Genomic DNA, 13,341 nt, shown 5'->3' on the forward strand with positions numbered 1-13,341 from the left:
TTTTTTTTTTAGATGTTGACAGACCTTCATTTTATTCATTTATTTATATGCAGTGCTCAGAATTGAACCCAGTGCCTCATACTTGCTAGGCAAGTGCTGTACCACTGCCTACAACCCAGCTGGGGTTTCATTCTCGACCTGTTCTTGCCTGTGTCTTAGTCACACTGCTGTGCCCCCATAGCCACACGTTTGACATGTGTGATTGTGTGCAGTGAGGACTGTCTGCCTGGGGTTGGTGTCTCCCATTGCCGCTGACCAGTGGAGAGCAGGACTGACTGTAGTGTTACTGCCTGTGGCCCCTGTAGCTTCCAGCATATCCACAGAGGCTGGGTGGAGACAGTCCCACTGTTGCCTGCACATACAACTAGTCTGGCTGTCCTTGTAATGTGGCCCTCAGCCGTCCCTCCCTAGTGCTTGGACACGTTGAGCTGAACTCAGCCTTCTGTTCTGTCTCTGGTTTTGATTGGGGCTGGTTCAGTGGCCATGTTGTAATGACAGCCTAGACTTGCACTGTGTGTTGTGTGGGGCCTGTCAGGCCTCCTGTTACAGCTTTGTGGCCCTCTTCCCTTCACCCAGTGCCTTGCCTGTGCCCCCAGCCTGGCCTGCCTCAGGGCAGGGCCATGTAGCACCCATGATCATTTTCCAGCTGATGGGCATGGTGTCTAAACCCTGTGCCAGGCTGGCTCTCAGATATTTGACTTCACTAACAGGAGGGATTAAGGGTGGGGCAGAAGTGAGACAACTTGGCTTGCACTGTGGAAATAAGCAGATCTTCAGAAGCTACAGCCATTCAGATTCTTGTTTTCACCTCATGGAGCTCTGGGCCTCAGGTGTTTTCATCCCCTCCTCTGCCACAACTTTCTCTTGGAGGTAACCTAACCATTGTTGGTAGGACGGTGCTGCCCAGCAGAGTTTTCTGTTCGGATGATAGTGCTCTGTATCCGCACAGCCCACACAGGAAGGCCACAGGCCTGACTCCTAAGTGCTTAGAGTGTGGCTGGACTTTTCATCAGCGTCTAAATTCATTCAGATAGCAGTAGCTGCATGTAGGCAATGCAGGCCCGGGCAGCTGAGAACTCTGGGTCTCTTAAATTGGTGTACTCAGGAGTTGCCAGCCGACAGTAGCTTAGGGACAGATCAGCTTGAAGACAGGGTGGGGCAACACCAGCACTGGCTCTCTTCTGCATGACAATCAGGGTGTGAGTATGGCATGAATATTATGATACAATACTCCTTACCTATGCACAGCTTAAATCCATCGTTGTACCTTCTAGTTTTGTGTGATATGGTACTGTTCTGTCTAATACTGCCACCTAATGGTCCTCTTTCAGAATGATGACATTAAGATGACTGGAATCTATCAAGGTACATCCACCATCTAGATGACTAAATTATGCAGAATGTGGTCAATGTTTTTATCGATATTTGGCAACTTGGGGCCAATCAGATGTCTGTGTTTATAGGATGTTGCTTGTATGGATTACCAATTTCGAAACTTCAAAGTAATAAAATGTTCATAGCAGGGTATCTGATCTCTTTTCAACGTCCTATATTGACAGTTGGTCCCGGTTGTGTTCAGGCTCTGGGTGTCTCCTCCCTGGCGCTCTGACCTCCTCCTGGCTGATGTGTGAGCGAGTGCCCTGGAGTGGGGTTCCCTGCAGAGGCTGCTAGGCAGCCTGCTCCATCATCTGCCACCTGTTTTCCAGCCCTGCTTGAATCCACACAAATTGTGGCTGCCTTGCTTTTACAGTTGCATCCAAGAATTGATGCCCGGAGAGCTGATGAAAACCTTGGAATGCTTCTCGTAGAATTTTTTGAACTCTACGGAAGAAATTTTAATTACTTGAAAACTGGTATTAGAATAAAAGAAGGAGGTGCCTATATCGCCAAAGAAGAGATCATGAAAGCCATGACCAGCGGGTACAGACCATCGATGCTATGTATCGAGGACCCCCTGCTGCCTGGTAAGAGCACCTTGCTCCACACAGCAGGGGGCCAGGAGGCCTCGTGGGTGCCCTGGCAAGTGGGGGTGACAAGTTGGGCCCTGAGAGCCCAGGGTAGGTAGTCTGCTCTGGATGCAGGTTCCTCCCGCTATCAACATAGTTAATAGTCACACTTTGAGGATTCCTTTAATTCTTATGATTAGCTTCCTGTCTTCTAAACTTCTTACATTCTGTAATCAGCCAGAATTAAGAAAAAGTTTTTTTTGTTTTTTGTTTTAGATTACAAAGGCATTACATATTCACCACAAGCCATTCACTTCACAGGGGTAATCTACTAGAAAAGCAGAGTTTTCTTTGACCTCCTCCCCTGTAGATGTCCATTTCTCCAGTTTTCCCTGTGTGAAGAGCAGTATTCACCATTACGAGTTCAGTGGTAGATTCCATAACAACAAGACTGCACTTGGCTTTGGACTTGACAGGCCGGGACCCCACTCTGCCTATAGGTCATGATCCAGTTTAGGGATGGCCATGTGGAAGACCTCGGGCTGGGCCTCTGCCCCTCCCAGCCTTGGTCCCCTTGGTGTGTTGAGGGTGCTTATTGTCTCCATTCCTTTGGCAATAGTTTTTTTAATCTTTGCCAACCTGACAAAATCATGTGATGTAAATTTTTATTTAATTTACATTTCTTTAATGAGAGTGGGTTTGATACATTGTTATTTGTTAATTCCACAAATGTTTTTTGAAACGGTGTTCTTATTGAATCAGTGCCCACAGGTGACAGAAAGGGTGGTGGAGACACCAGCTGCAGGCACACCGCCCCTTTGTGCTCCTTTCCTATGCTCGCTCGCTCTCTCCTTCTGCTGGGCTGTCTTCTCACTGGCTGTGTGTGCTAGGGAGACCTTTCTGTCCCACATACCACACTTCCCTCCAGTTTGTTCTTCCTCTGTATTGGCTGTTTTTATTGTTCTGCTCCTGTACAGTTGTTGTTTTAACATCTTCAGATTTAGTGATTATTTTAATTTTGTTTTATGGTTTCTAGGATGTGAGATTTATTTCCTAAAAATCATTTGAAAGAAAATACACTATTGCCTTTGGTTGTGATTTTGGAGTGTGTGGCTTGAACTATGCTCTGGAGAACTGATTTTCTTAGTGGCATGGTGACAATGGTGGCTGTGTCTGTTGGATCTGTCACTGGAGACTCCATTGTCTTCAAGTGTCCACTTAAATTGTACAGGAAAAACACAAACCTGCATTATCACTAGGTTAATTTAAATTTAGAAAAGGTAAAATTTTAATACTTGGAACACATCTCCTTAAAAGTCCATACTTGGCCTGGGCTGCAAAGAGGATGGTTCTGAGGTTGAACCGCTTTCCCTGTGAACGTGGAGCGCCTTGCAGCTGGTTTCAGTGGTGGCCTTGTTTGAGTTAGCTATTTGCCCTCTTTCCAACACCTGAGGATTCATATCTGGAATGTTCTGTCCTAAGGATTTGCTTCCTTCACGTTCCACTACCTTTAACTGAATCCCAAGGTCCTCGGGGTGAACTGCCCATCATGTGCACAGCTGGAGCCATCGATCACAGCAGGTCCGCGCAGCTGGTCTGTTTCAGTGGCCTTTGGCTTCTTTGTGTATTTATCACCTGGGAAATGAGCACACTTTTTAGGAACTGTCACACCTCCTGAGGCTGAAGCCTACCTCCCTGTTGGCGGTAGACTGCAACCACACGGACGCTGATTCATGCTGGGCCCTGGGCACTTGGCTGCTGAGAGCCACACTCTGAGATTGACGGGCATCCACAGATCTGGTTTCCAGGAGTGCTGTTGTTAGCCCAACTCCACTTTGATGGTAGACGCTGGAAGTGTTTTGGTGGCTTGGGCCTGACTTCGAATAACACTATGAGAAGCTCAGAGACATTTCTGGAAACTGGCTCAAGTCTGTGGTGAGTTTGACGTTTACCTTTGTTTTACAGGAAATGATGTTGGCCGGAGCTCCTACGGGGCTATGCAGGTGAAACAGGTGTTTGACTACGCCTACATTGTGCTCAGTCATGCTGTGTCACCGCTCGCCAGGTCCTATCCCAACAGGGACTCCGAAAGGTAGCTGATGTCCTGTGTTTGTGTCCCTCAGCTCCTACAGGATAGCAGCTATGCCCTTCCTGTGTCCTGTACTTCTGTGACCTTTATTAGTGGACGCACACTCCTGTTTAGTTGAACTTGCCCATGTTTGTGAAGGGAGACCTTTGCAGGAACTCAGGGCGGCTGTCGATTTGCCTGTGGATAATGTTTGGGGAATTGATGTTTATTGGGGTATACTGTTTTGGGAGGTGATAGTGGGCTTTTAAAGCTTTGGACTGGTGCCTCCCCTCCGGGCAGTCCTTAGGTGAGCACATGCGTTTCTAAGTGAAGGTATCTGAACACTTGCCTCAGTTGCCTTCCGCATGTCTGGATGTCCCTTGTGCTACATTGTGGAACACTTTTGCCACGTACACTTTATTGGCAGCCAGAAATATTCTTTCTGATGCTGGTTTATGCTGCCATGGTGGAGGGAGGAAAATGAGTGGTCATAGAAAGGAGGAAGAATGTGGTTCTCGAGCCTAGTAGCTCACAGCATCCTTACTTCCATTCCTGGGGAAGTAAGTAGATGGACTTGGAGGCCTGTCCCAGGAGCATCTCCCTGCCCTGGTGGTGATAGAGACCATGGGGTTACATGTACTTGGGTCAGTCCTGGGCCCAGTGACAGGCACTCAGTGTCTCTTGGCACTGTCCCTCCACTGACAGTGCCCCAGCACAAATGGAAGTGTTAGATGTGTGTTGCCCTGTGGGTGGGAAGCAGCTCCCCTGGGTTCGAGCAGTTGTCTTACTTAGCAGATGAAGGGTCAAGGATGTCACCTGTGTGGACCCACTTTTCTGCACTGTGGTCTTAGTGCATTTGAGCTACTCTGGCAGTCTTCATGCTTCTGGAAGTCACCTTTGCTCTTCCCCACCATCTCTGCTTTACTGAGATGGCACACTGTTCTTGAGATGAAGAAGCTCCTCAAGGGGCCATGGCTGCCTGTTGTACCATGTTGATGTCCACCTTGTCCCTTACAGTACTCTAGGAAGAATCATCAAAGTGACTCAGGAAGTGATCGACTACCGGAGGTGGATCAAGGAGAAGTGGGGCAGCAGAGTCCACGCAGCACCAGATCTTGGTGAGAAGCGATTCCATGTGCTCGTGCACAAGTACTTCTTTGTTTCTTTGTGGTCAGTTCTTTGGACTAAGAAAATAGCTAGGTCTTTTTCTGTAATCATTAATACGCTCTAGACAACACTCCCCAGTAGAAATACGGTGTGTGCCACATGTAGAATTTAAAACTTTTAATGGCTGCATTAAAAATATAAAAAGAAACAGATGAAATTAATTTCAATAATTTTATTCAACTTATCTTAAAATATTAACATTTCAATGTAATCAAAATAAAATTATTGAATTATTATATAGCCTTTTTTGCATTAACTCTTTTGAAATACAGCATTATTTATACTTATAGCACATCCTAGTTCAGGGCTAAATATCACCATTGTGTATATCTAGAAGAAATTAATTTAAAAAATAACTTTGGGTGAATGGCAGAAAGATGAGGGAAGGGGGCAGAGGTGGGGGAGGGGACTGAATCAGAACAAGGTTTTAGTCCATGCTTTTATAATTATATCAAAATGGAGTCTACCGTCGTGTATAAACAGAAAGAACCAATAGAAATAAAATTTTCATGATGACATGAAAAAAACAAACCCTTCATAACAGTTTAAAAAAAAGAGAAATAACTTGATCTGTATTTAGAATTCAGAAAAGCTGCAGTTGGAGATGATTTATTTACATTATTACAAACATTTTAATGTTTTCTAGTAATTAATCAAATATAGTTAAGATTAGAGAAAAGGGAAATTGCATGGAAATGGAAGGAGACCCTCATTATTATACAAAATTACATATAAGAGGTTGTGAGGGGAATGGGGAAAAAAAAACAAGGAGAGAAATGAATTACAGTAGATGGGGTAGAGAGAGAAGATGGGAGGGGAGGGGAGGGGGGATAGTAGAGGATAGGAAAGGTAGCAGAATACAACAGTTACTAATAGGGCATTATGTAAAAATGTGGATGTGTAACCGATGTGATTCTGCAATCTGTATTTGGGGTAAAAATGGGAGTTCATAACCCACTTGAATCTAATGTATGAAATATGATATGTCAAGAGCTTTGTAATGTTTTGAACAACCAATTAAAAAAAAAAAAAAAAAAGGTTAGATTCATGAAAACGTGGAATGGACTCTGTCAGTCACACTGGCAGCTCTCCTGGGCTTGCCGGCACCAGGGCCTGATGCTGCCCTTTGGGACGGTGTGCATCTGCTCTTCTCATAACCTGTTTTTGTGCCCTGTGACAGACAACAGGATCAAGATAAAGGAGCGAGTCACTACGTGCAATGGGGAGCAGACGCAGAGCCGAGAGCCCGGGTCACCCTATAGCCAGCGCCTGACTTTGTCCCTGTCTAGTCCCCAGCTCCTCTCTTCAGGCTCCTCTGCTTCCTCTGTGTCTTCACTTTCTGGAAGTGACATAGTGAGTATGACCTTGCCCTCCACCACCTCCTGATATGTCTGCTGGATGGTTTGTGTTCTTGGTAGGCACCTGCCCCAGCGAGTCCAAAACCCATTCCTCAGTTTTAGGAATTTTTGGTTTTTCTGTGTGTGCATGCACACCCTGAGTCTCTATCCCCCTGTGTATGTGTGTGGGCATGTGTGTGCTTGCATATGTGTGCACCCTGAATCTGCATCTCCCTGTGTGTTTGTGTGTGCGTGCGCGCATGCACGCACCCTAGGTCTGCATCTCCTTGTGCGTGTGTGTATGTATGTGTGCACCTGAGTCTGCATCCCCTTGTGTGTGCGTGTATGTGCACCCTGAGTCTGCATCCCCCTGTGTGCGTGAATGTATGTGTGTGTGCGCACCCAGAGTCTGCATCTCCTTGTGCGTGTGTGTATGTGTGTATGTGTGTGTGCACCCTGAGTCTGCATCCCTCTTTGTGTGTGTATGCACCCTGAGTCTGCATCCCCTTGAGAACCTGGGGTCCTGGTCACTCATGTGACCTCTTGGTCAAGAGCCGTGATACTGTTCCAGTCAAGTCAGTGGACTTTCTTGAACAGTTTTTAAAAAGCCTGTATAGAAATGAAAATAGTAGGAACCCAGCTGTGTCCTCTGTGTTTCACGAGGCCTCTCTAGTCCTGAGAGCCCCAGAGGGCAGTCTGGCCTACTGCATTCTCCTGTTGTTCAGAGCAGGGCTTACTTATTCCCAGAGCAGACCCTGTGTCCCACCTATACCAGGCAGTGCTCCTCCGTGAGCAGCAATCCTTGTTTTTTTGTGTTGGACTCCAGGACTCCGACACACCACCATGTACCACACCCAGCGTTTACCAGTTCAGCCTGCAGGCGCCAGGAGCTCTGATGGCCAGCCTACCCGCTGCCTTGCCAGTGCCCAGTGGCAAGCCTCAGTCCACTCCCTCCAGAGCACTGATCATGACAACCAACAGTCAGGTATGGCTTTACTTCCAGGATGGAGCCCAGCTGTGAAGGGCACTAGAGGAGATATGAGACGCTTTTGAATTAGGAGAAGAGCTTTCTCAGATTTCAATTTGGTCAGCATTTTTATCTTTTCATAGAAATTCTCTCGTTGTATCTCTGTCCCATTATACATAAATTGAATGTGTACAAACCAACACACTGATTTCCTTAGAAGGAAAGGCAGGCCAGTTTCGGAAAAGACGTTGGTGTGTGCAGATGTGCTTCTTGGAGTAGTTTGGCTCTACAGGGACCTATTCTCACAGGAGGAACTCCTAGCCCCCAGCCACTCAAAAGCCCAGCTCCATGATCTCACCTGTTACTGAGTGTGACACGCCTTGCTCAAGATGTGTCACATAGCCTGCCATCCTTCACTGATCCAGCGTACAGGACCGCAGCATGTGCCTAAGCTATCAAAGGGAATTCTGCCCCGGATGTTCAGTTGCCTTTTCCTGGTCATGACATTGACCCTGGCATCTGACCTTCTTGTGTCAAAAGGCATTTGTTCAGCCTCTTCAGGGCTCTGAGAGCCCCTGGCAGCCACTGAGCTTCAGCCTCATGCTGCTGTTGCTGCTTGGTCCTCATATAGCCTATGTTGTCTAACAGAACGTCAGACGGTGGTCCAGTTTGCCACTTATCCATCTGTCCCAGGCCAGTAGAGAGAGGCCGAGTATTCAGCTTATTGCAGTGTCCACACAGGCTGAGGCCTCCCTCCTTCCAGCGTTGTCTTGAAGCACTTGTATGCGTTGTCTGTCCTGTGTAGCTCAAAAAACCAGGATGTCCGAATCTGGGGACTAAGCCAGATGACGTTAGAACTGGGCGCAGTGGCTCACGCCTGTAATCCCAGCAACTTGGGAGGTCGAGGCAAGAGGATTGAGAGTTCAAACCAGCCTCAGCAACTTAGCAGAGACCTTGTCTCAAAATAAAAAAGGGCCATGGATGTTGCTCAGAGGTTAAAGCTGCTTGGTTCAAGCCTTGGTAACAAAAAGGAAAAAGAAAAAAGATCCTGGAGTTGGTGCACATTAAGTTGTCAGACCCCTGGGGATGGTGCTTGCTGTCCTGGTGACCCATTTCCCCAGGGGGTGAAGCCCCTGCAGAGGAGAGAACGTGGGTCTATTGTAGGGCCATGCCAGAAGCCAGCCTCCGGGTGAGAGTCCCCTGTCTGTGCTTACAGTGAGGAGTAGCCAGTGTCATGGGGGTGGCTGCTGGCTTGTGGCTGCTGGTCCCCTGCACTGGAGGCTGCCTGCGTCTGATGCCTGACGATTAGGTGGTGGCAGTTGGGGAGTTCTCCCCACCAGCATGCCTCTGAGGTGGAGGGGCAAGGGCCATGTAGAGTAGTCCAGAGCTGGGGAGGGGCCAAGGCAGGGACCGTTTTGCCCACTATTGTCCTGTCCTGTGTTCAGCCAGATTGGAGCAGGGGATTTACCAGGGATCTGAGTGGCAGTTTTCTGAGGACTAATATTTTTGAATCTTGGTTTGGTCTTCAATGAGTTTTAAAACTTAAGAGTTATATTATTGGGCGTACTTCATATTGTTGCTATTTCAGAATATAAGATCTTTCTAATTCAAAGGAAATGCTGACAGCTTATAACAAGACACAGCTGCTCTGTTGAGCCTGGGTGGCAGCTGTTGCCTTTGCTGTGGTACTGGGACTTGGTGCTTCCACTTGTACATGGGGATGTTTCTGTTTTGTTCCTAGACCAGGTTCACTATCCCTCCGCCGACCCTTGGGGTTGCTCCTGTTCCTTGCAGACAGGCAGGTGTTGAAGGAACTGTGTCCTTGAAAGCCGTCCACCACGTGTCTTCCCCAGCCATTCCCTCGGCATCCCCCAACCCACTGTCGAGTCCTCACCTGTATCACAAGGTACGTGCCACACAGGGCCCGCATGCCCATGGCCTATGACGCCTACCTGCTGCGTCTGCTCTGAGAGGCTAGTGCGTGCATCCTCTCTTAAGAGAATCCCAGGGAGATTGTTTTAAAAGGGAATTTGTTTGCTGTCATTCAGTTTCACGTTTGCTTTCTTTTCTAAACAAAACTTTAAAAATATTATTTTAAAATGTAATACAGTGTAATTATTCACCCAAAGCATCCTTCTTTTGTTGAATTGATTAGTATAAAACAGAAACTTGAAGAAGGCAAGTTCAAAATGAAGACTGTTTTCCCACTTACTTTTTAAGTTCATTTTATTGCTAAATATTTTGGTTTTCAAGAAACAAAAGACAAAGTTAAGAACCACTGTTGCCACACCTCTGCACAGTACTGTTTTAATCTCGTAGTTTAATCTTCCCTGTCCCCAGTGGAGGTCAGTAGGGGTAGTTGGATGGCCCAGCCTTGTTGGGTGTGCTCAGCTCACTTGGTCTCCATGGGCCAGAATGCTTCTTGCACACCCCTGGCCGCTCGCCTGTCAGGCCCAAGGAATTGGAAGCGTGCACTGAGAAAACAGGTCTTCTTTGTTCTTGTGCCCTTGATGCGCCTGAGTATTGGAAGACAGCCTTCCAGGGACCCCTGCAGGGTCTGAGGCCTTCCCCTGGACTCTGGTGATGCTTGGTGCCTTTGCTAGTCCTCATGCCTCTTCCTCGGTCCCTCTTAGCTCATCTAATGATGTTTTGCTGGTAAATTCTTTATTCTTGGGTGCTAGTTCTTTGGCCCTGTGCCATTCATTCCTGATTATTAGTTTTCTTTAAGTAATTCAGTAATGAGCACTCCTTGGCTGTGTCCACCCCATTGCAGCGGGCCTTTTTCCCCTCATGGCTGTGTGACCTGTCAGACGAGGGAAAGCAGCTTTGTCACTCCCGTGTGTGTTGGCTTTCCTTCTTTCCCAATGAACAACTGTTCGTTTTGCTCAGAGTTGTCCTGAGACCAGCTCCATGAGCCGTGCAGTGCAGGGAATGTGCCTTGGAAGGCCCTGGATGTGCATGTACTAGTGAGCAGGCCTGAGGGCGGGGGCGTGCCAGCTTGGCGGGTGATGCCAGGTGGCAGACAGGGAAGACGTGGCCAAGACCTTGCTCCTGTGTGCAGATCAGCTGGAAGTGAGAGTCTGATGAATTTGTGTAGTTGGACATGGGCCCTCCATACTTCCCTCAGCTCAGTGGGAATAAAGCTGTTTTTCTCTTCAAGGTGTGAGAGTGCAGGTGTCTGTCACTCCTGCCTGGGTGATGTCACCTCAGTGTTTCCATGTGGGCAGCATGGCAAGGTGCTGCATTAGGCATTGCATATTCTCCCTTTCTACTTGGTGACTTCCTGCCACTGGAGATGGAGGGTGCTCGTGGGCGCTCGAGTGTGCTGCCTGAGGACTGGGCCTCGCAGGGCTCTACTGGGAGGGTCTCAGTGGGCCTGTGTGTGTGCTGTGCTCCCACACTGCTCTCCTCTTTTTCCCTCCAGCAGCACAACGGAATGAAACTGTCCATGAAAGGCTCCCACAGCCATGCCCAAAGTGGTGGCTACAGCTCTGTGGGCAGCGGAGGCGTGCGGCCCCCCGTGGGCAACCGGGGACACCACCAGTATAACCGCACAGGCTGGAGGAGGAAAAAGCATGCGCACACCAGGGACAGCCTGCCCGTGAGTCTCAGCAGATAATGGCTCCTGGCTGTGCGCCCATCCCCAGACTGCCCAGTGGCCTCAGCACCACGGGGAGCCGAGACCAACATCTAGCACCTGCGACGTGGCTGCCCAGCACCCGGCTGATCACTCTGCATGTCTTTGTGTGGTGGTCGCGCCCATTTTAAAGAACAGCCCCTGTGGCGCCCGCGGAGCCTCACCAGAAAGGGGCGCACCGCGCCTTCCAGGAGACCCCGCTCAGCCCAGCAGCCCCGGCTCAGGACCGCCGGGACGTGGGCCACTCTCGTGTCTGCAGTAGCCGCGTTGGTCCTTTGCGGGTGGGGTTTTCGTTTCCTGTCGTCAGCCGAGAGCTGCCGTTCCGTCTTCCCCAGCGTGCAGGGCTGGAGGCCGTGTTTTACTGCCCTCAAGTTTTGTTTGAAACTTCAGAACTGTTTTTCTATGTAAATATTGAAAACTTATGATTTGTGCAATAACTCAAATATTTTTTATTTAATTTCATATTTTCACATAAGTTATATTTAAGGGAAGAGGGAATTTTTTTAAACAAGCTTAGATCCTTTCCCAAGTTACATTTTCTAAGTTGGGTTCATCGTGTTGGCTGGTTGTCTGATGAGCATCATTACGAACACCACAGAAGGTTTGGAGTTTTACTTTTACGTCTTTCTCTTGGTCAGGTGCAGGGGAAACCGCCTCTGACCAGCACCCCAGGGGCCCTTCCTCGAGGCCCCAGGTGCTGCCTGCTCTGACCAGGAGTTCTAACATTTTTGCTTTTGGTTCTTTTAAACTAGACAACAAACCCAGCATTTAAAGTGCCAGAAGTATAACTTTCTAAGGAGAGAAAAGGTTGTCACATTATAAAATCTTAGATGTGAACGTGGGAAGCGTCAGTCAGTTTTAGTGGCATGGCCTGTAATGGTGGGTTGGTGGATATCATTACAGACAATGGCACCCAGTTTTAGGAATGTGGAGAAAGGAATTCCGTTGATTCCGTGGAGGAATCTGCATAGCAGTATGCATTCGTTCTGTTAAGAGCAAATACCTGAGAAGTACCTGCGCTGCCAGCGCGCCAGGGGAGCACCTAACGTATCACAGGAGAGCACAGCCAGGGTGGCCGGGCGGCTGGGGCCGCTGTCAGAAGCATACAGGTATACTATGCAAGTGTATTCTGCCACAACCACTGTCTTTGTTACCTTTTTTTGAACAAGATTATATCCATTCTGCCTAACCCTGAGTCTTGGGAGCACCACAGTTGTCCTGGGAGTTGGTTTGTGTCCTGTAGGCCCTCTGACTTCCTGTTTTTAAAATGGGTTCTGGCCCTGCTAAATAAACACTAAGGTAGGTTGGTCTTTGAAGCCCACTAGTGGAGAGTGTCGAGGAAAGAAGCTAACGGCCATGACATCTGATCGATGCCTGGTGGTGGGGAGTTCTAGACTGATGTCTGACCGCAGTGGACACCCGACGAGGACCAGCTCCACGGGTCAGGGTCTGCCTCTGAAGCAGCCCGGCCCTGTCGTCAGTGCTGCCGCCTGCTGCCGCAGTGTCCAGGAAGCCTTCCAGAGCAGCAGCTCGTGATCTGCAGCTCGTGACGATCGGAATCACCCAGAATATTTAAAAATATTTAAATTGTGAACTATCGATAGAGAATATTTATAAACACTGATCTATAGGCCTGTACTAATCTCTACACGTTAGCAATACTGACTGTAAACCTACATTAAGGAAACCATTGTGGGGACAGTGAGTGTCCCGTAGGTGCGTGTTTTAAAGCTCCATTCGGAGACACAGGTACCATGTCCGTTCCCGTCATGGTGAACCAAATGAATTGGTCTGGCTGCCACTGTGGTCACGTGCTGCAGGTTAACAAAAAGATATCATGTTTTGATTTTCTTTTGTGTGTGGACAACAATGTGGAAGCTAAAATTGACATATTTTTATGTAAAGTTTTTCTATTCTTTGATTTTTAATAAACTTTGGAAACCAGTTTTGTGTGTTAGTAGATGCATGGGTGAGGTGGTGATATGTTAGCTCATGACCTGGTCTAAGCAGGATTATCCAGCCTGGAAAGAGGTGACTGGGCTTATTTTATCATTGGCACATTGAGGCCTTGGGTTCCAGCCTTCTGTGCGAGTCCAGAGTGAGAGAAAAGTAACAGAAGCTCGCTCTGTGCCAACATGCTAAGGGGGTTCCCAGTGGCCGTATTTGCAGTTCTGACAAGCAGATGGTGTCCACAGTGCAGTGCCCCAGGGTTCCAGCCA

The 13,341-nt window shown here is 48.2% G+C and overlaps 1 protein-coding gene across 3 annotated transcripts in view; it reads left to right on the plus strand.

The window, feature by feature from the left end:
- Positions 1-13,066, plus strand: part of Tent4a (terminal nucleotidyltransferase 4A) — a 40,633-nt gene extending 27,567 nt beyond the window's left edge. For 2 of the 3 annotated variants that reach the window (XM_015490446.2, XM_048813976.1), the window contains 7 exons: positions 1,751-1,964; positions 3,912-4,038; positions 5,032-5,132; positions 6,362-6,534; positions 7,345-7,503; positions 9,227-9,391; positions 10,910-13,066. In XM_015490446.2, the coding sequence (XP_015345932.1) occupies positions 1,751-1,964; positions 3,912-4,038; positions 5,032-5,132; positions 6,362-6,534; positions 7,345-7,503; positions 9,227-9,391; positions 10,910-11,104 (1,134 nt within the window). In that variant the 3' untranslated portion in view covers positions 11,105-13,066. The remainder of the gene's footprint in view (positions 1-1,750; positions 1,965-3,911; positions 4,039-5,031; positions 5,133-6,361; positions 6,535-7,344; positions 7,504-9,226; positions 9,392-10,909) is intronic. The other variant, XM_015490447.2, reaches the window with a different exon arrangement.
- Positions 13,067-13,341: the final 275 nt, after the last annotated feature.

Source organism: Marmota marmota, unplaced genomic scaffold, assembly GCF_001458135.2.
Source record: "Marmota marmota marmota unplaced genomic scaffold, marMar, whole genome shotgun sequence".
Taxonomy (NCBI): domain Eukaryota; kingdom Metazoa; phylum Chordata; class Mammalia; order Rodentia; family Sciuridae; genus Marmota; species Marmota marmota.